This window comes from Plecotus auritus, assembly GCF_963455305.1.
Source record: "Plecotus auritus genome assembly, chromosome: 9".
Lineage (NCBI taxonomy): Eukaryota > Metazoa > Chordata > Mammalia > Chiroptera > Vespertilionidae > Plecotus > Plecotus auritus.
This window is the reverse complement of record NC_137783.1, coordinates 35,613,632-35,637,236: the sequence shown is the minus strand read 5'-3', so window position 1 is coordinate 35,637,236 and position 23,605 is coordinate 35,613,632. Positions and strand designations below refer to the sequence as shown.

At 34.1% G+C, this 23,605-nt stretch overlaps 1 protein-coding gene and 1 pseudogene across 2 annotated transcripts in view; both read right to left on the bottom strand.

Annotated features, from left to right (window-relative positions):
- The window catches only part of PHYHIPL (phytanoyl-CoA 2-hydroxylase interacting protein like), a 40,688-nt gene that overhangs the window by 8,035 nt on the left and 9,048 nt on the right, over window positions 1-23,605 (bottom strand). The window contains exons 2-3 of the mRNA XM_080688603.1: window positions 1,854-2,050; window positions 548-722 (exon numbers count right to left, since the gene is read on the bottom strand). Coding sequence (XP_080544729.1) covers window positions 548-722; window positions 1,854-2,050 — 372 coding nt within the window. The remainder of the gene's footprint in view (window positions 1-547; window positions 723-1,853; window positions 2,051-23,605) is intronic.
- Window positions 3,980-4,559, bottom strand: LOC308233224 (securin-like; annotated as a pseudogene). Its single transcript has one exon. The product of its transcript is annotated as a securin-like (transcript).

Genomic DNA, 23,605 nt, shown 5'->3' with positions numbered 1-23,605 from the left:
TACTAGTTTAGAGAGAGAGTTTCAGCACTCAAGTGAAAAAAAATCCAGTAACATTTCTCATTAAGTACAGTCATTGAAATCTGCCTCTTTTCCCCTAAATGAGAGAAGGATGTTTCTTGCTGCTTCTTCCATTCAATAATTGTGGAAGAAGAAAGAAATAAAAAGGAAGCAAAAGAATGCTCTTCCACAAAATATGCTGAGTGTATTTTCAAACTGCATCCATTTTTATTTGCAAAGCTTTAACTTTGAAAAATCAAACTATGCACGTAGCAAAGATGTCATTTAATGCCATTATCCAGCTTTTGTTAAGAATCTCAGCTCCTTCCAATCAATATAACACAGCTTGTTCTGTTATACAATATTACTGGCAATGCAACAATGATCTATGCCAGTGGTCGGCAAACTGCGGCTCGCGAGCCGCATGTGGCTCACGAGCCGCAGTTTGCCGACCACTGACTATGCGATACATATCACCTTATAATTACAAAAAATAATTTTTTCTATAATTAGCTTTATAGGAATTATTAAGCATTTTTTCTTCTCTTACCTGCTGTGCAGAATTCTATAATTTCACTCCATTCAGACACAACATAATCACCATCAACTTGTTTTGAGGCAGTCTGCACTGCTACTGTATACTCCGTTCTTGGGCTCAGAAACCAATGTCCACGGACAGTCATTGGCAAGGGAACAGCTTTTGCCACTAATTTTGTTGGAACATCCTAGGGAAGGAAAAAAGGGAAGGAGGAAGGGAGGGAGGGAGGGAGGTGCGAAGGAAGCATAATCAGAATTGGAACACAGTAAATACAATGACTTCTCTTGTTCTATCACATTATCTGTAGTATAATCCTCAATTATAATTAGTATGTATAACTGTGTACCTAGTAAAATGCAAAATTTCCAGGCAAAATAAGACAGTACTTTCAAAAGATTTGTCAAGTTAAACTTAGTATCGATATAAAAAACCAGACCATCATCAGTAAAATTACTGAAACATAAGAAAGAATACTTAAACCAGGTAATTATTATTCTTTTTGTAGCTACTTATGAAGGGAGATATGTAATAGTAAAGTTATGTGTTAAGTAGATAATATGATTAAGATTAAGTAGATAAGTGTTACATTTCTAAAACAACTAAAGGATAATTTCCATTCTCAAACCATAAAACAAAAGACTACATAAAACAATTTTTAGCCCTAAAGTATTTTAACAAACACCCTAAAGTTTATAAGCTCTCTCACATTCCTCTTTTGGCAGTTAACATAGGGGAAAATGTGTGCTTCCATGGAAAACTATACATCACCTATCTCACACCCTCTCACTATCTTCTGATTCTGTGGAAGATATTTTACTACTCTAATTTGTAGATAGCTTATAGCAATGCAGTTATTCTTGTCTAAATACATGCAAATGAATTCTGTTAAGTGGGGTTGGGGTACACACAAACCTCCCCTCCTGGCTTTGCTCTCTCCTCCAACCCAAAAGTTTTATCTCTACTTAGCCATTTATTTCAATATCCTGATTGTCTTTTCTTTGGATTATTCTTTGAACTGGTTGTTATACCTCATCAATAAGCGAAATAAAATCTTTAACATATGTTCATTTTTTATGTCTGTGTGAGAGTCATGATTTTACCTTTTTTTGAGAAAAATTGTATTTTAACAATATTCTTGGCATTCCATTTTCTTACAAAATTTCTTAGAGGTATAGGTTTTTAAAAATGAGATGTAATTTTTATTTTTCCCAATGTTAAATGCATTATATATAATTAATAAGACATTATTCCTTCTTTCAAAATGTCCTCATACTTAGAAAGTTTTTAAGATGCTAATATAGGTGTATTAGGATTTTACCTTGTGTTTAAATTTATTGGAATTCTTGTTCTCTTTCTTGTTGAGGTCAATGAAATAGTGTGTAATACGGTCCTTTGATTTGGAATCCATTTCCCATGAAATCTTGAATGAGTCACATGTAATGTTGCTTATTTTGATGTTATGTGGTACTGGAAGTTCTTCCATCTCAGCTATGCCACTGTCTTGTGATTTGTTCCCTGCAAGAGAACAATGCACAGATAGTTAGTTTCCAACCAATGGATTTTCCCAGTTTGCAAGCTGTGTACGTATTTCTGAATTTAACTACCTAATTACTAACGTTGAGATTTCTTTTTGCTCATGAAGTAATTTGAGTGTTAATGATAGTAAAAGGTCATATTACCAATAAAAAGCAGAGCTAATTAGTCCTTACCAACGCTACATTTTCAATTTACTTTTCCAATTTCTGCTTTCACAGAATGAAAATAAAAACAGTGGTAATCTATCTTTCTAGTTTATAAAAGATTAGCCTTACGTGGTAGGTTCCATCTGAAAAGCCCCAAGAGACCATTTGTTCCTATATGACTAAACAATTCTGTTCTAAATTAAATATTAGGTGTTTTAAGCTAGATGAAGTCAGAAATGTTGATAATGAAGAGTCCAGTCAAAAAGAATATGTTTCTTTAAAAAAAAAAAATCTATGAGGTACCAGTTGCAATCTATAAAAATTGCTTCTCCTTTTCTCTTTTGGAAATTTATATACAGAACAGCATGTAATAGTTATACTACATATACAAGTAATATTAAAGACCATTCCCTTGCAAGTTACTATGTCAAGAATTACTCTAGGACTCTTTTTTATTATTTGTTGTAGCTTGATAAATTTAATTTTGAGTGCTAAAACAATAGATAAAGCTAGGAAAGAAAAAACTACTGTTATCTTGATTGATATTAAAATCCTGAAGAACTGATCTGACATCTGGTAACTTAATGACTGTGTCCTACATTTCCACTTAGAGCAAATGCTATCATTTTGGCTAAAAGTATGATGGAAATGGATTTGCCAAGTTTGTTTTATATATAGGAATGACACCCTGAATCAAATTTTACTCCACTCATCCTTCCCATGTTCCCTTCCCCCAAGCCAACATAAAATTCAATGCCCTAGGGAAAAAAAAATAAAAGTGTGTCCCCACACTCCCATTTCAATTACTGATATAAAACTTTTGACAATTCCCAGTATTATTAAATCTCTGACATATGTTGTCTCATGTCAAGCTATGTTGTAGCCAGAGGTACCCAGTGACAATAGAAACTAATTTCAAAATAACTTTATCATTTTTTGAACAATACTTTGAAAAATCCTTATTTCTTCTATGTATTTCCCTCACACTCCAGTTTTACCAGATTCCCTCTCCAGTAAAACCCAGAAAAATTACTCCCCCATCTTCCGTCCCTCCCCACCTGACCTCAAGAATTTCCAAATTGCTTTTGCCTTAAAGCCATTCAAAAGTCAAAGGAAGGGAAGATAGCAAGTGAAATGCTTTTAATGGCCTTGGGAAAGGGAAAGGCAATAAATACCCAAACGTTAGTAATTTTTGCTCTATTTAGAAAAGCCTACATTTAAACCTGTTATTCTGATTGTAATTGTGTTTAAAATATAAGCAACACTAATGAAAATCTTTCTGGACTGTAATGGTAGAAATATCTGTAGAACTTGTTTGGATTATGACTGTCTATATAATTTCACAACTGAGTGAAAAAACTGTTATTTAAGATCATACAGAGAAAAGTAAAGCTATTTTGCATTTGATGCAATTTAATAAAAGTACTCCAAAATATTAACACTATATAAAACACTACTTTTTGCCACTTACACGTACACTATTGTTATCTTATATTCAACCTTAAAATAACAAATACTTGATAGAATACTTTGTGTTATACATTTGTACTTATTATTAAAACTTGAGATATAAAATATTGAAATGTGGAAACTTTTGCTCCTTTCCACATTCAGAACAATATAAAGCTCAAACTTATAAAGGATTTGTTAAATCAAGAATCTTCATTTTCAAGTTCCTTATTATAGTCCCAGTTCTTTTTTGTAAAAGAAGAATCTGTTAAACTATTAAGACATACACACAAACTATAAATCACTAAGAAACTTAAATCTCTAAGTCATGGCAAACAGGTGGCAATTCAACATTCACAGTCCACAGAATGCTTGAGGGAGACTGCAAAGGATTAGACTCCCACAGTGGAAAGGGCATCTTTCGAGGTGAAGTGGGGCAAGGTGTAACAGCTTTTCAATTTTCGAGGTACTCCATTCGGGGGAGGGGGGGCTGTGCAACCTGGTGTTCTTCAGGCAGGTCGAAACTCTCAAAATCTAAAGGACTGAAGGGAGAGAATATTTTTATTTCTCAATAGGTGTCATCCGATGCAGGAGCAGAGCATTTTGCTTTAATAGTCTTCTTGGTCACCGTTTTAGCAGAGAAAGTTGACTGTTTCTGTTTGAGAGGCCCATTAGTCTTTACTGACTTTCCTGTAGCTCTGTTGACAGTTCTCAAAGGTTCTGGGAACTTTAGGTAAGGCTGGTGAAGCATCAAGCATTTTGCCAACATGTGGTGTCAAAACCTGAACTATCCCAGATTTGAAAGGCCACAACCCCAGCTTCAGCCAGTTCTTAGGAGCCACAGGGGGGCCTGGTTCCCCGTTTTTCTTATCCACAGAGATCACAGTAGCCATTCTAGATTAAGTTAGGATCAACAGCCAAATCACCCATGACGTAACAGCTCATAGACAACAGTTCTTTACAAAGCCACCAAATTATTCTCTATGCAGCTTTCTTACTTGGGCAGTAGAGGTAAAGAACTGAACTTAAATTAGTCCTAAATTCATGTAACATTCTTCTTCCTTAAACTCTGAAGATGAATATTTAACTGAAATTTGAGATAAGCGACAGAAGACAATGATTTTGTCTATAAAATTGGTGAAATAACAGTGATCCGCATGACACTAATATTCAGTAACCAACCAGTACTATCTTAGATCTATCTGCACAATCAAGTGTACTTCCAAATGAAGCTTCCCTTTCTTAGTAAGACTTCATATTAAGGGTAAATTCTAGCTACATTTTTCTACTTTACATGCCAACTTATTCCAATATCTATGGCTATACTGCTGGTAATACTGAATAAAAAATAAATGACTCTTATTTGTCCAAAATATGAAAATTGCCTTTCGGACATTTCAAAAGTGTTTTTCTAACAGCAGTTATTGAAATGCAAGCTGGAAACATTGCCAGATTATACTGACATATTTTGTATATATGACTGTTCTCTCACAAAACTTAAATTGCCTTACAAAAGAATGACCAGATTAAAAAAAATACAGCTTTATTGAAATATAATCCATATACCATATAATCACTAATTTAAAGTATACAATTAAATGGCTTTTAGTAGATTCAGAGTTGTACATCCATCTCCACAATCAATTACTGAACTTTACTGTACTCCCAAAAGAAACTCCACACCTTAACCATCATATCCCAACCCTTACTTATCCCCTTTCCTCAGCCCCAGGCAATCACTAATTATCTCTATATATTTGCCTATTTGGACATTTCATATAAATGGATCATATACTAATATGCTGTTCTTCATGACTGCCCTCTTTCACTTTTAGTATATTTTCACTTAGCTTATTTTCACCTAGCATATTTTCAAGTTTCATCCATAAACACTTCATTTATTCTTATTGCTGAATAATATTCCACTGTATGGATACACCATCTTTTGTTTATCTACTTACCAGCTGATGAACATTTGGTTTGTGTCTACTTTTTGGCTATTATAAATAATGTTGCAATGAACATTCATGTATAAGTTTTTGTGTGGACATGTTTTCATTTCTCTTGGGTATATAATTAGGAGTAAAATTGCTGGTTCATATGTTGTCTCTATGTTTAATTGGCTGAGGAAGTGTCAGACTGTTTTCCAAAGTAGCTGCACCATTCTACATTCCCACCAGCAGTGTATGAGGGTTCTAATTTCACCACATCCTCATCCCCAGGTATTATTATCTATCTTCTTTTGTTGCTTGTACTTTTGGTGTCATATCTAAGAGACCACTGCCTAATCTTAGACCCCAAATATTTACACCTAAATTTTCTTCCAAGAACTTTATAGTTTTACCCCTCACATTTAGGTTTTGGTCCATTCTTAGTTAATTTTTGTATTTGGATGGAAATAGACATCCAGCCTCATTCTTTTTTTCATGTGGCTATGCAGTTGCCCTAGCATTATTTATTGAAATTTATTCTTTCCTCATTTAACTGACTTGGCACCCTTGTAAAAAATATCAGTTGGCTATAAATGTAAGGTTTATTTCTATACTTTTCTACACTCTCAATCCTGTTCCAATGATTTATATCTCTTTCCATATTCAATTACTACACTGTCTTGATTACCATAGTGGCAATGCAGTATGTTTCAAAATTGAAAAGTATGATGTCCTCCAATTTTGCTCTTTTTCAAGATTATTTTGGCTATTATGGGTCCCTTGAATTTCTACCTAAAATTTAGGATCAGCTTGTCAATTTCTGCAAAGAAGACAGGTGAAATTTTGGTAGGGATTGACTTGAACCTATAGATCAATTTGAGTGGTATAGCCATTTGACTATTGTCTTCTAATCTATGAACATAAAATACCTTATACCTTACCATTAGTTTATTTCAACATGTTCAGATTTTAAGTGCCATAAAAGCAAGTGTTTAATAAATAAATTTATATTATCAATGAAAAGATCATAGCAGATTCACTCCCTTTAAAAAGTCTATTAAGGAAGTTTGTAAGAATACACCAAGTATAAAATATAACAATGAATACTCATGTGCCTATCGCCCATCTTCATCTATCAATATTTTGCCATTTTTGTTTCATTTATTTACTACCTAATTCACCTTTTAATTTCTTGATAACCCTTTTAAGTTCAGTCTTATAGAAAAGTTGCAAGAATATTATTAAGAGCTCCCATACCCTTTACTCATATTCTCTAATAATTCAATCTTAGACCCTCCATTCCCCTCTTTTCTCATTCATGCAGTCTCCCTGGATCCTCCCTTAACATACTGTGCATACGGTTTTGTAACCGGTCTTTTTCTTAATATACTGTGAACATTTTTCCATGACTACATATAATTCAAATTCTAAATTTGATTTACTCTATTAATCAGTCATCCTAATACTGACATGTTGTTTCCAATCTCTTCCCATAATAACACTCCAGTCACCACTATTCTATATAAATTTTGTACTATCTATGATTTGGATAAATCCTCAAAAGTGCAAATGTTGAATCACATTTGTTTTCATAATCTGTATTCCCAACTACCTATTTATTTATTTATTTATTTAAATTGATTTTTAGAGAGGGAGGAAAGGGGGAGGGGAGAGAGCGCGTGCGCACAATGTCCCCCAGGTTAATCCATATTGTTGTTAATGGCAGGATTTCCTCCTCGAAGGCTGAATGATACCTATTGCACATGTGTATGTATATATATGTGTGTATGTGTATATATATACACACATATATATGTGTGTGTGTGTATACATATATATATATCACGATTCCTTTATCCATTTATCCATAGACAGACACTTAGGTTATGTCCATAACTTGGCTATTGTGAATAATGCTTCAGTGAACATGGATGCAGCTATCGCTTCAAGATACTGATTTCCTTTCCTTTGTGTATTTATCCAAAATAGAGATTGCTGGATCACATGATAGAAGTGCAATCAGACAAGAAAAAAGTAAAAGGTATCCAAATCAGAAAGAAAGAAGTAAAACTACCATTACAGATGACAAGGTCCTACATGTAGAAATCCCTAAAGACTACACAAAAAATCTGTTTGAACTAGTAAATTTGGTAAAGTTGTAGGATTAAAAAAATCAACATACAAAGACCAATTGCATTTCTTTACACTAGTAATTAATGATCTATTTGAAAATAAAATAAAAAAGAGTCTCATTTACAATAGCATCAAAAAGAATAAAATACTTCGGAATAAATTTAACCAAGGAAGTGAAAGATCTGTACACTGAAAAGTATAAAACACTTATGAAAGAAATTGAAGACATAAATGAAAATTATCCTGTGTTCATGGATTCGAAAAATTAAATTGCTAAAATGTCCATAGTACCCAAAATGACATACAGATTCAACATAATCCCTATCAAAATTCCAATGGCATTTTTTTCATAAAAATGGAATAAATAATCTAAAATTCATATGGAAAAAACGACCCTAAATAGCTAAAGCAATCTTGAGAAAGAAGAATAGGGTGGGAAGCACCACACTTCCTGATTTCAAATTATATTAGAAAGCTATAATAAAACAGACACTCAGACAAATAAACAGACTAGAGAACCCAGAAATAATCCAAGCATATATGGTCAACTAATTTTCCACAAGGTTATGAAGAACTCGCAAATTCAGAAAGGATAGTCTCTTCAATAAATGATGCTGGGAAAACTGGATATCCATATGCAAAAGAATGAAATTGAACTGTTGTCTTACACCATACACAAATATCAACTCAAAATGGATCAAACTTAAACTTTATGATTAATCCTAAAATTCCAAGAAGAAAACACATGGAAAAGCTCTTTGACATAGAGGTCTTGGCAATGACTTTTTGAATTAGGCACCAAAAGCAAAGACAACAGAAGCAAAAATAACCAAGTGGGACTATATCCAAATATAAACCTTCTACATAGCAAAGGAACCATCAACAAAATGAAAAGGCAACCTACAGACTGGGAGAAAGTATTTGCAAACCATATATCTGATAAACGGTAATATACAAAATACATAAGGAACTCATAACTCAATAGCAAAAAAGAGCAATTCCACTGAAAATGGGCAAAGGACTTGAATACATATTTTTCCAAAGAAGACATACAAATGGCCAACAGGTATATAAAAAGGTGCTCAACATTACAAATCATCAGGGAAATGCAAATCAAAACCACAATGAGATAATCATCTTACACCTAGTAGGATGGCTATTTGAAGGTTCCTAAAAAATGTAATCTATTCTTCAAAGTTGATTTCAAGGCACATCGCTGAAAGCTTATCCTGATGACTGCAGGGTATCCAGATAGCGTCCTTCGGACCTGTTATAACATTTTGTCAGTACTACATAGTCCACAGATTCTTCTAATTTACCCTATGTCTATGTTGCATGGGCTTTGGAATAAAACAAGACTTTCATATCTTTGCCACGTCTAGTTATCTGATCTTAGGAAAGATTGCCTAAATTATTTGTACTCAAGTGATTCACACTAAAAATGGGGAGAATGATATTTAATATATCAGGAGAGAGGAATTTATCCAGAAACTAAGTTTAAGCTCCAAGGGCCCTTTCACTTGTACTTGCTTCTAGTACTTGATTTTGTACCCCAGATTTTGTTTTTGTTTTTTCCCAAATAGGACCCCAAACTGTATAAACTTCAGACACTTGGATCCATCCATATCTATAATACGAAAAAAATCATATATGGAGTCCCAACATATTCAGAAACAAGGACAGCTACTTAAGCAAATATCGTTAGCTTGGAGACTTGGATGACTCACAGAACTGGCAGTGGCACCTTTGAGTCTGATTTCAATGAAATTTACACAAATCTTATAAAATTATTCTTTTAGTAGTTATCTGATCTTAGGAAAGGTTGCCTAAATTATTTGTACTCAAGTGATTTGATTTACTCTATTAATCAGTCATCCTAATACTAGAAGGTAACACTTAGTGGAAAGAGAATAAGTATTTTATCTTAGTTCAAGTTCAGAAAGGTTTATGCTGACACAGTACCTGAATCTCTTTGTTTTTCTGGTAGGCATGCTTAAAAAGAACTGTTTCTCAAGTGAAGGTAAGAATGATGAAAGCTATTAAATGTATTTAGTAGGAAGCATTATTAAACATTCCATTTTCTTACATTTTTATTATGAATCATAAGTATATTCAAGCTATCTAAATTTTATTCTATAAATTAAATAATGATATACTAGTATAATATGTAATTTATGTGCCATAATTTAGATACTTTTCTCCACATCTGTTCCTTCATTGCTATGCACAATACAATAACTTTATGCAAAAAATTTTAATGTAGAATAACTTGAGAATATAATCAGTTATCAGTATGCACAGAACAGTTAAAATATTTCAAGAGCAAACATTTCTTTGAAATACAGATACCACAATTGTAATTTATGAAGAAAAATTAGGAAGAGAGGTGTACATTTTTCTTTGCACCAGAAATTAAAAAAATTGGAGTTTCAAAACATACATAATAGCTATTGACAAATTATTTTGTTTGTTTTCACTAGCAAGTATAATTGCAAACAGTAGAGAAGCTATTGTATCATAATGTATTTTTAAAAACTGAGACTTTGTATTCAGAGCATTATTATCAAGTTGATCAGCACACTGAAATTTATTTTCCTAAATAAAAATAGACCACTTACCCCATCACTTCAAATTCTCTAACTGAAGACTAAAAAGTGTCTCAGTTACAAAATAAATATTGGAGATAGTGTTTTTTAAAGAGGTAGGTAGTATATATCACTATTTATCTCAAGGTTATGAAAAGGCAAAAGGAATTTTCCATTAGTAACTATATATATTTTGAGGATTAGAATCTCCTCCAAGAATAGCAAAACAAAATAAATCTTAATAGCAAAATAAAACAAACTCTTCTCATAATTAGAAGGCTAATTGACATACAAGGGTTGACAAAAGTAGGTTTACAGTTGTGGGTACATTAAACAGTTTATTCTTATATTATTATTTATTAATTATTGCATTATTTATTTGTATTATAACTATAAACCTACTTTTGCCCACCTTGTAAGTTCAATAATCATTATTGAATGCATAAGTGCAAGAAGATCCAAAGATGAGTTAATGAGAACTAGAGTTCATACTTTCAAGTAGCATATATTACAATCTAGAAAACAGACACACACACACATACATTTTTAAAACATTCTTATATATCCTTCTCTGAGAACATCATCCAAAATGTGCTGTTATCTCCATTTCTTCACCTCCTATGCATTCTTAAAACTAGACAAATCTAGTTTTTGCCTGTACCACTCCAACAGAAGTCCTCTTGTCATGTCACAATACACTCCATGATAACAAATCCAATGGATGCTTTTCAGTTCTCCCCTGACTGTATCTCTCAGGAACAAGGCAAGGACTATCTACCCTCCTCACTTTTATTCAACACAGCATTAGGAGGCCCAACTAGAGTACTTAGGCAAGAAGAAAAATAAAAGGCACCCAAATTGGAAGGAAGAAGTAAAACTGTCACTATTTACAGAAGGCATGCTATTATTCAAAGAAAATGCTAAAGACTACATAAAATTAGTTGAATAAACAAATACTGTAAATTTGCAAGATGCAAAATCAATATGCAGAAATCTGTTGTGTTTCTATACACTAATAACAAGAAATTAAAAGAAACAGAAAGAGAAGTTAAGAAAGCAATTCCATTTCCAAATGCATCACAAAGAATGAAATAAGTAGAAATTAATTTAACCAAGGATGGGGAAAATCTGTACATTAAAAAACTATAAAACCTTAATGAAAGAAATTGAAGATCAAATAAATGGAAAAATACTTCATGCTCATGGATTGCAAGAGTTAATGTTATTAAAATGTTCATACTATTCAAAGCAATCTAAAGATTCAATGCAATCCCTATCAAAATTCCAATGATATTTCTCACAGAAATAGAAAAAACAATCCTAAAATCTGCATGAAACCACAAAAGACCCCAAATAGCCAAAGCAATCTTTAGAAAAAAGCTGGAGGCAGCATGTATCCTGACTTCAAACTATATTACAAAGCTACAGTAATCAAAACAGTAGGTATTGGCATAAAAAGACACACAGATCATTGGAACAAAATAGAGCCAGAAATAAACCCACACATATATGTATGGTCAATTAATTTACAACACAGCAGTCAAGAACATATAATGAGTAAAAAAGACTGTCTCTCTAATGAATGATGTTGAGAAACTGGATATTAATATACCAAAAAATGAAACTGGACCCCTACCATACACCATACACAAAATGAATTAATTACTTGAATGTAAGACCTGAAACCATAAAACTCTAGAAAGAAACAGGTCATAAGCTCCTTGGCATAGGCCTTGGCAATTATTTTTTAAAAATTTGACACCAAAAGTAAAAGAAACAAAATTAAATAAACAAGAGGGACTACATGAAATTAAGAAGCTTCTGTGCATCAAAGGAAATCATCAATACAATGAAAAAAGCAACCGGCTGAACGGGTTAAAATATTTGCAAATTTATATCTGATAAAGGATTAATATCCAAAATATATAAAGAACTCATACAACTCAATAACAAACAATTGGGGGAAAAAAAAGGGGGGACATCTGTAATACTCTCAACAATAAAGATAAATTTAAAAAAAAATACACAGATTTGATTTGAGAAAAGAAGAAAAAATTTTGATGAAAAACAGTATATAATGTAATCATAATATCCAGCCTTCAATGTTGAGTGGGTTTATTTGAGTAAATGTAATAAAAATTCATTCTTAAAACTTTTAAAATCTTGTACTCCTTTGTAAAAATGACTAGTGTTCCAGTGCACGAATTCATGCAGATTGAAAGGAAATTAATTAGAAGAAATATTTTAATATTGCTATTCAGCCTTTCTCTATAATAGAAGTGTCAACCAAATTCATGATCAACAATGACAGATTAAACCACACACGTGTGACTGGTGCCAGTGAGAGCTTTATATGTATCGCGCATGCACAAGTCAACTTAGCCTTTTATAGATTTGGAATAAACTTGCTTAGTTAGACCTGCTTTCTGATTTAGCTAAAGTTTTTCCAGCCCAGTGAAGCACCCCAACTTCTCTTTCAGGTAATTGTCAGCAACACAGCAGTAAAGATCAACACAAAGCTGATTATTATTGTAGATCACACAGGGAGAACAAAGGGTAAAATATTTAACTGTAGCAGAGTTTGACTATATTCTGTGCAGTGAGAAAACCTGAAGTCATTTTCAAGGTCTACTATGTCTTATTTCTTTTCAGTCAGGTCAAGTTTCTAAATTTTTTAATTTCTCTGTTTTCTGGCTAATGAAAAGAAAATAAGATTCCACCAAGTTGCCTATCTACCTACTCCAGGACTTCTGAGGATCAAATGAGATGAGGCACATGAAAACACTTCACAGACATTTGGTTTAACTGTAAAATGTTTGCACCTGGCTATAAAGCAAGTTGGGTTCCTGGGCTGACGAAACTCCAAGAAGGCTAGTTGCTAGGGAGAGGAAGCTGGGCGTTGCTACATGACATCATTACCCGGCACCCATAGCAACCGTTTCCAAGCTGGACTGGGCCACATTTTGCACTATGGGGTCTTGGCAGCGTCAGCTGCAATTTGGTGGGGTGTCGCTCTTAGGTGGTGATGGGGCCTGTGTCCCACTTGGAGGAACCCGACTGTTGGTTTGTCGGCGCCAGGTCTGTAATGCTATTTATTTTTAAACTAGAGGCCCAGTGCATGAAATTCATGCAAGGGTAGGGTCCCTAGGCCTGGCCGGCAATCAGGGCCAATCAGTTTCCCCGCCTCCCCACCTCCTCCTCCTTCCCTTGCTGCCCACACGCTGCCACCACGCTGTTCCCCGCCTCCTCCTTCCCTTGTTCTCTCAGCACCCTGCTGCTGCCACTGGTCGCCCACCATGTTCCGTGCCACCCCCGGGTGGTCAGCACACGTCATAGCGAGCAATCGAACTCCTGGTCTCCCAGTCGAACTCCCAAAGGGACACTTTGCACATGAGCCTTTTATATATATATATATATATATATATAGATGGCCAGTGTCTGTCATGGCAGCTCCTGCGTTGAGTGTCTGACCCCTGGTGGTCAGTGTGCATCATAGCTACCGGATGGACAGACATTTAGCCTTTTATATATACAGACTAGAGGCCCGGTGCATGAAAACTCATGCATTGGAAGGGGGGATCCCTCAGCACAGCCTGCCCCCTCTCACAATCCGGGAGCCCTCAGGGGCGGGAGGAGACCCGGCGATCAGGGGAAGGTGACGCCCCATCACACCTCTGCTGCTGCCACTGCCGGCAGCACAAGCCTCGGCTGGCCCTGGTTACCTGAGCCTCGGGTGGCCCTGGGTGGCTGGGGGGCTGAGGGGACTGGGGGACTCCAGAGGAAGGCGCGCGGCCTGCCGCCCCAGCGGGGCTGAGGGGACTGGGTGCCACCATCATGTGGCTGTGGGTGCCGCCATCTTTGAGAGTGGGGCAGTCAATTAGCATATTCCCTCCTTATTGGCTGTGGGCGCTGCCATCTTTGAGGCCAGGACAGTCAATTAGCATATCCCCTCCTTATTGGCCGTGGGTACCGCCATCTTTGTGACAGCATGAGGGTCAATTAGCATATTCCCTCTTTGTCAGATAGGATTATAGTGTACTTATAAGTAGAGTTATTTCTTCATAAATTATATACACATACTACTGAAATAATTATTATGAACATTATAGACTATGGACAAAATAAAAATTCAGAATGATAAAATACATAATTCTTTAAATTTACATTTATTACTTAAAACGTATACAAATATGTGTCTTTATTTTGATAATCTTGGTTTAATATTTTATGATAATAGCAATTCAAATGGCCAACTCTAAATTCAATTTACTTAAATACTTGGTTTTAAGGCAATCACAGTTGGAGATTATATCACACACAAAAAATAGGTACATCAGTATGGAGAAAAGTACATCAGTATGTGTTCTACTAAACACTAATATTTTTCATTTCTCAATTCCATACTCTAATAATACAAGGGTACTCCACACACATACAGTATACATGGTTATTTGATGTACCAAGTATTAATCTATGTAGGTAAGACTAATCAAACTTATTTTTTCTTATTTTAGATAAGACAAAATAAATATTAATGGAAGTTTTATTACCATATTCTATGGCCGAATTATCTTATGTGACCTTGCATTCATACAAAATATACTCAAGGCATTTACACAACACTTTTGAATTTCCTTACATTGTAAATACAAAGTATATAATTTCCCCATAAAAAATCGAGTACAACAGACTAATGGAAGTAAGCCATTCACAGACCCTTACTGATAATACAAGACAATAAAGTTCATTTTAAAAGCAAAGTAAATTCTGCTGCCAAAATAAATTATGATACCTTATATTGTTAGTATAATAATATTAGTCAAAACAAAAATTTGCAAATTTTTAAAAAATCCTCACCCAAGGATATGTTTCTATTGATTTCAGAGAGAGAAGAAGGGAGGGAAACATCAATACCAGTGAGAAACAATTATTGGTTGCCGCTTGTAGGTGCCCCAACTGGGGACTGAACCCAAAACCTAGATATGTACCCTGGTTGTGAATTGAACCTGCAACCTTTTTTTGGTATATGGGTCGACACTAACCAACTTAGCCACACAGCCAATGCTGCAAAACTACTTTTTAATTTAACAAAAACGATTTGGGTAAAATCCTTTTTCTCCTTTCTTTTTTTCTTACATCATCACACTTAGCTTACTTAGGAGTCATTTTTTACTTCAAAACATTGTTTTTGACATTTCACAAGAGTTCTGGGTGTTCAAAGGAAAAAAAATAAAGAAATGTTGATAGAAATGCGCAAACTCATAAGGAAATGATACAAATGCAGCAGTGCTTTTGAAATTTGTCAGCACAATTATAATGGAGCTACCTTTCACATGGCCTATAAAGAGATGATGCTAAAAATGTTAAATCTTTGCATTTCCAATGTTTAGTATATACTTCCCCTGATAAAAATGTCAGAGAAAATTTAAGAAACCATTGTTTAAGACAATTTAGTTGGTATTAAATTTCACTGCCATTTTGCCTTTCTGTTAAATTCGTAACAATGAAAACATTAGAGCAGTGGTCAGCAAACTCATTAGTCAACAGAGCCAAATATCAATAGTACGACTGAAATTTCTTTTGAGAGCCGAAAACCGACTTCTGCGCATGGGCCACGAAGTTTCAATCGCACTGTACGTGCGTGCCCGCATGTGGTATTTTGTGGAAGAGCCACACTCAAGGGGCCAAAGAGCCGCATGTGGCTCGCGAGCCGCAGTTTGCCGACCACTGCTTTAGAGAAATGACAAAGAACACTATTATAGGAAAAATGAGTATTCCCTGATTAATGTGTCTTTTAAGTTTAGATTTTATATCACATTTTCTTAAAGGACAGCACATCTTCATTTTAAAATACAATAAAAATAAGTAAATACATACATGCACACACACATTATTTGTGATAAATAAACAGCATCATGCACGTATCCAGAGAAATATATTTAAGATTTTCATTAAAATATTAGTACATGATAATGAAACTAAGTGGTCTTTGAATATCAGAAAGTTTAAACTATAAAAAGTATTAATACTACAGGCAAAAAAAAAAACAACAAAAAACCTGGGGAAACATTCTTCAAATTATTATGAAGTCAGTGAAGAAAATGTTCAGTGAATGTTGATCCATAATAACTTTTTAGAAATATTAGTGAAGTTCTAAGAAATATTAGTGAAGTTCTTAGAAATATTTATATAGGATGAATATATACTTCCACAACATATGGTGCAGAATAGAAATTCTAGTAGAGATGGCTAGATTGTATTTGAAACACATTACTACTTCAAGGTCAAATATTATTACTGTAAACTTTATCATTATAATTTCAATAAGTAGGGCATTTAGCAAAACAAATAGTATAAACAGCAAACTCCAGAACCACTGCTTTTTAGTCATTAAGCTTTCCTTAAAAAAAAAAAAATCACTAAAAATAATAAAAGTTCAATGGAAATTAATATTGGGTACACTGAATTGCAACAGAAGAAAATACATAAGAATAATCTCAAACACTCTGACTTAGCATAGTTTGAAAAAGTTACACAAAACTGAATTTATTAAAATGAAAGGTTTATCTAATTTTAAATACAAAGAATCTGCAAAAAACCACAAAAATTAAGTGTAATAAAGACTGTCATGTTTAGGCTAGTATTATATAGATATCCTAGTAAACATTTAAATTAGTAGGTTCAAAGTAAAAAAAATATATCTTGGAAATACATGTGCAGTATGAAAGTTTTAGAAATAGCTTTGGTGAAGATTTTAGTTTTTCTTTTGGCTACAGTGTAATTTTTTCCCCTGCTAATTTAAGTTCTAGCAGTTTATTTATTTTATGTACCGCAGATTATGTTGCCAAGGAGAAAAAAATTATTCCAGTGTATTTCCACAGTAAACATGGAAAATCATGTACTTAATTCTCTTTCCAGTCAAAATAAGGGGGACACTGAAGTCAAGTTTATTTTATCAAAAGTAATTAACTTTAAGTGCTTTCAGACACCACAAAAAGAATTCAAATTTACTCACTCTAATGAGCTCATTCAACAATTTGACATGGATGTAAAATACTGACTAAAAGATAAAGAACACTTGATAAAAATAGGAGCAACAACAACAACAAAATAGCTTGAGAAGGACTACCAAATTTTCATCTTTATCCTCAAACTCTCTCCCTATGGGACACAGATAGTTTTAACACGATTTCTGGACTCTTTCATGTAATTATTCCACAAGTGTGTGAAACCTAACTTGTCCCCAAAACACTTTAGTAAGATCTTGTTATCAATGCCACTCCTTCACATTCCCTCCAACCAACAATTACTACTTTCTTTACTGGTGTCAAAATATAGCAAATTTAGCCATCAACAACAACTCCTTTTTGGTATTTCACACTTCCAGTTTAATCACAAAATCAACCAATTTTTACTTAAGAAATGTTGTTCAATTCTGCTCCCAATTTTTATCTGCCTTAATAATCCTAGTATCTATAATTGCCTTATAAGTGGTTAAACTTCTGAGCTCACTATCCCCCCCCAGTTCATTCCTCAGATGGATATCAGAATACTATTTATTAAAACCAAATCTGTAATATCTCTTTCTAAGAATTTCTTTGGTCACACTACCTAGAGCAGTGCTTCTTCAAGTGTGGTCTTTGAATCACCAATATTGGCATCATCTGGAAATTTGCTAGAAAATTCAAATCCTCTGACTCCACCCCAGATCTAATGAATCTGAAACTCTGGGGGTGGAACCTAAAATCTGTGTTTAACAAGCCCTGCAGGTGAGAATCAGTGGTTTAAATTGGTCCTGAGCAATGATTTATTAATATTTTTAAATACAGAGTTCATTAAAGGGTTCAGCAAACATTATCATTGATCTTCATTTTAAATTATTTTAACTATTTTTAAAATTGTAATACAAATAGCATACATTATATTGTGATGTACTATGTGATTTTGGATAACATCAAAAGTTTGCCTGCCATTTCAGAGCAAGAAATGGCACAATGTATAAAAAGGTTATGGCTCTGTTCATGTTTCATGTTTGTTTGTTTAACTCAAGTCAGCAAGTATAAGCTCAAATAAAATTTTACAAACACATTATTACAGGCACATCTCATTTTTTTTTTTTTTTGCACTGGCTTTATCGTGCTTCACAGATGTTATGTATTTTTTTTTTACAAACTGAAGGCAAGACCCTTCACCAGTAAAATGTTTACCACTCACTTTACTGCAATACTCACTTTACTGTAGTGGTCTGAAACCAAACCTGCAATTATCTTTGAGGTGTACACTTGTACCTGCAAGCAGAGTTGAATTCGTTTCATGCAAGATTCAGATGCCTGTGTTTGGCCCTTCAGCCCAAATCAAATATAAGAGCTTTCTATGAATTTTGCGTAATTCTCTAATTATTCTAATTATCTTTGTGATGAAGTTATTCTAAGTTTGGGATAAAGTTTTACTTTTTCCAGTATAGGCAATTTATCTATAAAACTTACTTAGTTACAATAAGAAATGTTAAAGAAACGTTAACATGTATGTATTTGAGACTGATTTGGCTCAAGATGTCTCAAAAGTCTTACTATTAATTAGTACCACTTGATTTTTCAGCTAATATTGACTACACTCACAAATACGTTCAAAATGAAATAAGTATGCTGGAAGCTCTCACAAAAGCTAAAATACAATGCTAAATTTTATTGATATCATCTATCAGTAAAATTTACACTGTACTGATAAAAAGTGGTAACTTTTCATTAGATTTCCTTTTTTGTTTTGTTTTTTTAATTTTCTTTATTGATTAAGGTATTACATATGTGTTCATACAAGGTTTTGCAAATATGGTCTCTGACAAGTTCCATGATTTAAGAAAAAGGTGTGCCTGACATTGCAATAAATATATTAAATTAATAAAACTGTTATCCAAAAAATTGAAATAAAACCTTGGTACATGTCTGAAAATGTTGAGAATACAAAATTACTCATCACCTATACTTGATTAATTCAAATGCTGACATAATGTAAAATCTTTCCTATTTAACTTAATGAGAATATGAATGTGGCAGATCTTTCCATTACATTTGTAGAAGTTTCTCAAATAGGTAAATGCAAGAATGGTAAAATGACAAACAATGGAGAAGAAATTTTTAATGTCTACATCAGTTTTTAACATACCATCAACTAAATTGTTAGAAGTGTTAAGACGACTATATGAAGGGAAGTCGATAAAATTTTAAAGTCTGAGGGGGGTAGTTCCTGTAAAAGGTATTGCCAGCTTTCATGAAGTAATAATTGTTCACTAATAAGGACTGAATAATAAGGTATTTAAAAATAGTTTTAGATAATCACATGCAGACTTGCTTAAAGATTTTTAAAACTAATTATAATGTTATGAATAGAAAATTTCCAAATTCAATTTTTTATACCAAGCTTAGGTGGGCGTCCTGAAGCAAGATATAAATACCTCAAAAGAAACAAAAAATACTTTATTTATTAAATCAAAAAACCTTTGATAGATATCTTTCAAATAAAAATAAGGGACAAACTAATTTGATTATCCAGATGTTTAATACGCTGAACAAATTCAATTTGACAATATAGTTACAATGTTACCAAACTTATGAATGCAGGTAAATTGATTCTTACAATTTTAAGATTCATTATAAAAGTAAAATAAATTCCACTGCCTGAAATTTAACAGATCAGCAAAAAGTATGTGTTTTTTCTTAATGTTATCAACAAACATCTCAGGATATCACAAAACACATTATTTTCTCAAAAAAACAACAACAAAACAATGAAAACCTAAACTCACTGATGACTCCATCCTATTACCTCCCTCCAAAAAGAACACTTACTCTTTGACTCTACTATGAAAATACATCTACTCTACTATGAGTGTCAACCTAAGAACCAGAGGTCAGGGTTCGATTCCCCATCAGGGCACATACCCAGGGTTGCAGGCTCAATTCCCTGTAGGGGGTGTGCAGGAGGCAGTTGATTAATGATTCTCTCTCATCATTGATGTTCCTATGTCTCTCCCTCACCCTTCCTCTCTGAAACTAATAAAAATATATTTAAAAAAACATCTTACTGTTTCTCTTTAAACCTGTATCAGTTTATCTGAAGAGTATTGTGAGAAGGTAAAATGAGTTTTAAAACATTACCATTTGCCACTACTTATCTGTATGAACCAGAATTTCCTAGGAACAATTCAGTAAAAATAAAATACAAAAATAAAGCAGGTGTTGAGGCTGATATAAAATAACAACTTTCAAGTATAACTGCAATTTTAATTTCTCACTATTCCTGATTGACTTTATCTGAAGAATGCTAGGAGTTTGAAATTACAGGATAAAAGTATACGAATAAAATGCTATTTTTATTTGTTAGACTTCTGAAAAATGTGTTTTTTTAAAGGCTCTCTACAAATTAGAAAGTTTGAAATCTATTAATGAGATTTCAGACTAGATAAATCCAAACTCATGCCATAATCTGGCTAGTCGTAATTACCTTTTAGTTTATTTTCCCATATGGACCACTTCTTTTCTTGAGCAATACTAAATGCCATGATTCCTGGAATATACATGATTTTATTCCTTTATATATGCTCTATACCAGAAATGGCCTTATCCCACTTCTGGCAAATTTTATTTTACTTCATTTTTATTTTATTTTATCCAACACCATTTATCCCCTCTATGCCCTCTTCCACCTCCTCCTCCACCACCACCACACTGTTGTCCATGTCCATGAGTTCTCTCATTTTTCCTCTTTTCGTCAATCCCATCACCCCTCCCAACAACCTCTCCCCCCACCAGAACTGTCTGCCTGCTTTCTATCTATGAGTCTGTCTCTATTTTCTTTGGTAGTAAAGTTAATAACCAGAAAAAAATGTTCCTTTCCTCTGTGAAACTCAAGACAGAATTAAGCACTTTCTCTTTTATACACTATTATAGTACTTATCACTATATTATAGTTATTTAAGTACTAGAGGCCTGGTACATGAAATTCGTGCACGGGAGGCAGGTCCCTCAGCCCAGCCTGCACCCTCTCCAATCCAGGACCCCTCAGGGGATGTCCAACTGCCTCTCACAATCCAGGACCACTGGCTCCTAACCGCTCGCCTGCCTGCCTGCCTGATTGCCCCAACTGCTTCCCTGCTGGCCTGATTGCCCCTATCCGCCTCTGCCTCGCCCCGCACCCGGGACCTAGGATTCACCCCTCTGGCCGGTTGCAGGCACCCAGGATCTGGGCCGGCTTCACCCGGCTGGCAGCAGCCACAGGGGACTGTGGGTGGGCAGCTTGTCCCCCCAGGCCACAGGTGCTGGAGCCCGGGACCGTGGGGCAGGTGACTTGTCCTTCTCCCGGGCCCCAGCCTGGCTAGTCTCATTCCTCTCGAGCTCATTTGTCCCCATTCCTCTCTCCCTAGTGTTAAGTGTCTGAGCCATTACAGCATAACGCCATGGGGGTGTGACGACCATTTGCACACCTGCTCTTTATTATATAGGATACTGTCTTCTTAAATGCCAACAAATCCTTTGAATGCAGGATCCAAGTTATATTCATTCTTGCACCCCTCTCCGCCCCCCCCCCCCCGCCAGGTTCTTAATACCCTAAGGTTGGAATACATGTACAAAAAATGGTAAAAATACAAGGTAAGTAAAATAACAAAAGGAAATAAAGTGAGAATAGTAATAGAGTAAGTTTAGTACCTAAAACTTAATAATCATTGAACAAGAATAGAATGGTACTGTCTTTAGCTGATATACTCAAATTATGGTCTGCAACCTATTTACCAGTCTGTGATGTGATAAATATAAAAGTTATGATTAAGCATTTAGATACTTTCTTAGGAATTTGATAGGAATTTTATATCGATTGAATCTTTTTGGATCTTTTAAATTTAATTTCTATAATAATTCATTTTAATTATATTTTTATAAGTAATCAATGATAGGTTAGAAATCGAAAAAACATAGATTGAGAAGTATTACAATAGAGATAAAAGATAGATAAGATCTTGCTTGACTCTTTCAATGAGTATTTGGTTTAGAAGGAAAAAATATAAATTTATGTAATATGCATCAAAACTCCTTATTTCTGAAAGTTCACATCATTATTTTTTAATTTTAAAGCATAGCTATTACTAGAATTGTAATTATACCTGAAAATACTAATGCATAGCTAATATTTACTTCTAAAGTTATTCATATGAAGACAACTTCGAGTTATAATTAGGACTTGTTTCTCTTACTGCCTATCAGACACAATGGCACAGATGGCTACCCATCTTTAAATGACTCCACATAGAGCTATCCTATTGCCTGGTAAAGCTTTTCAGCTTTCTTCAGCTCTCTGCCCAATCTGCATAATATCAAAACCCTGTTAACATATAAAAGCAAAATAATTGTACTTTTTTTCTTCGGAAATCCTTCTTTCAATATATTTATTCCTATCAAGAGAGATTAATTTCTCAATCCTCGACATTAGGAGCTGGCAAACTTTTTCTGTAAAGAAGCAAATAATAAGTATTTTGAGGTTTGTGGGCTATGTGGTCTGCTGTCACAGCTACTCAACTCTGCTGTTGTAGCAAGAAAACAGCCATAGACAATATGTAAACAAATGGGTATGGCTGTGTTCCAATGAGATTTTACTTACAAAAACTGGCAACAGGTTTTCAGATTTGGCCCAAGGACTACAACTTGTTGATCCTGTTCTGCATCATTATTTATAATACAAATGTACAATCTTAAAAAACTGTCACACAGTAGATGCTCAAAAATTATCATTGTTGTTTGCATTTATCATCAGCTTTTTAAATGGAAAGACTTTAAGACATTCGTCAACATTCAGGCTTACAGAAGATAAGACACTATTTTTCAAGAAAATCAAAGTAAGTATATTTCTTTAATACCATATGTCTAGGGAAGCTATAAGCCTTTCATACTATTATTAGATAGCAGCATTCCCACTGGCCATAAAAAAAGAGATAGAGATTTTTTACATTAATTGCCACACCACTGCAACAAGTAATATATGTACAATAATCCCCATAGAGCAGCCCTTTTATTTATTTATTTTTTTAAATATATTTTATTAATTTTTTACAGAGAGGAAGAGAGAGGAGAGGGATAGAGAGCTAGAAACATCGATGAGAGAGAAACATCGATCAGCTGCCTCCTGCACACCTCCCACTGGGGATGTGCCCGCAACCAAGGTACGTGCCCTTGACCAGAATCGAACCTGGGACCCCTCAGTCCGCAGGCCGATGCTCTATCCACTGAGCCAAACCGGTTTCGG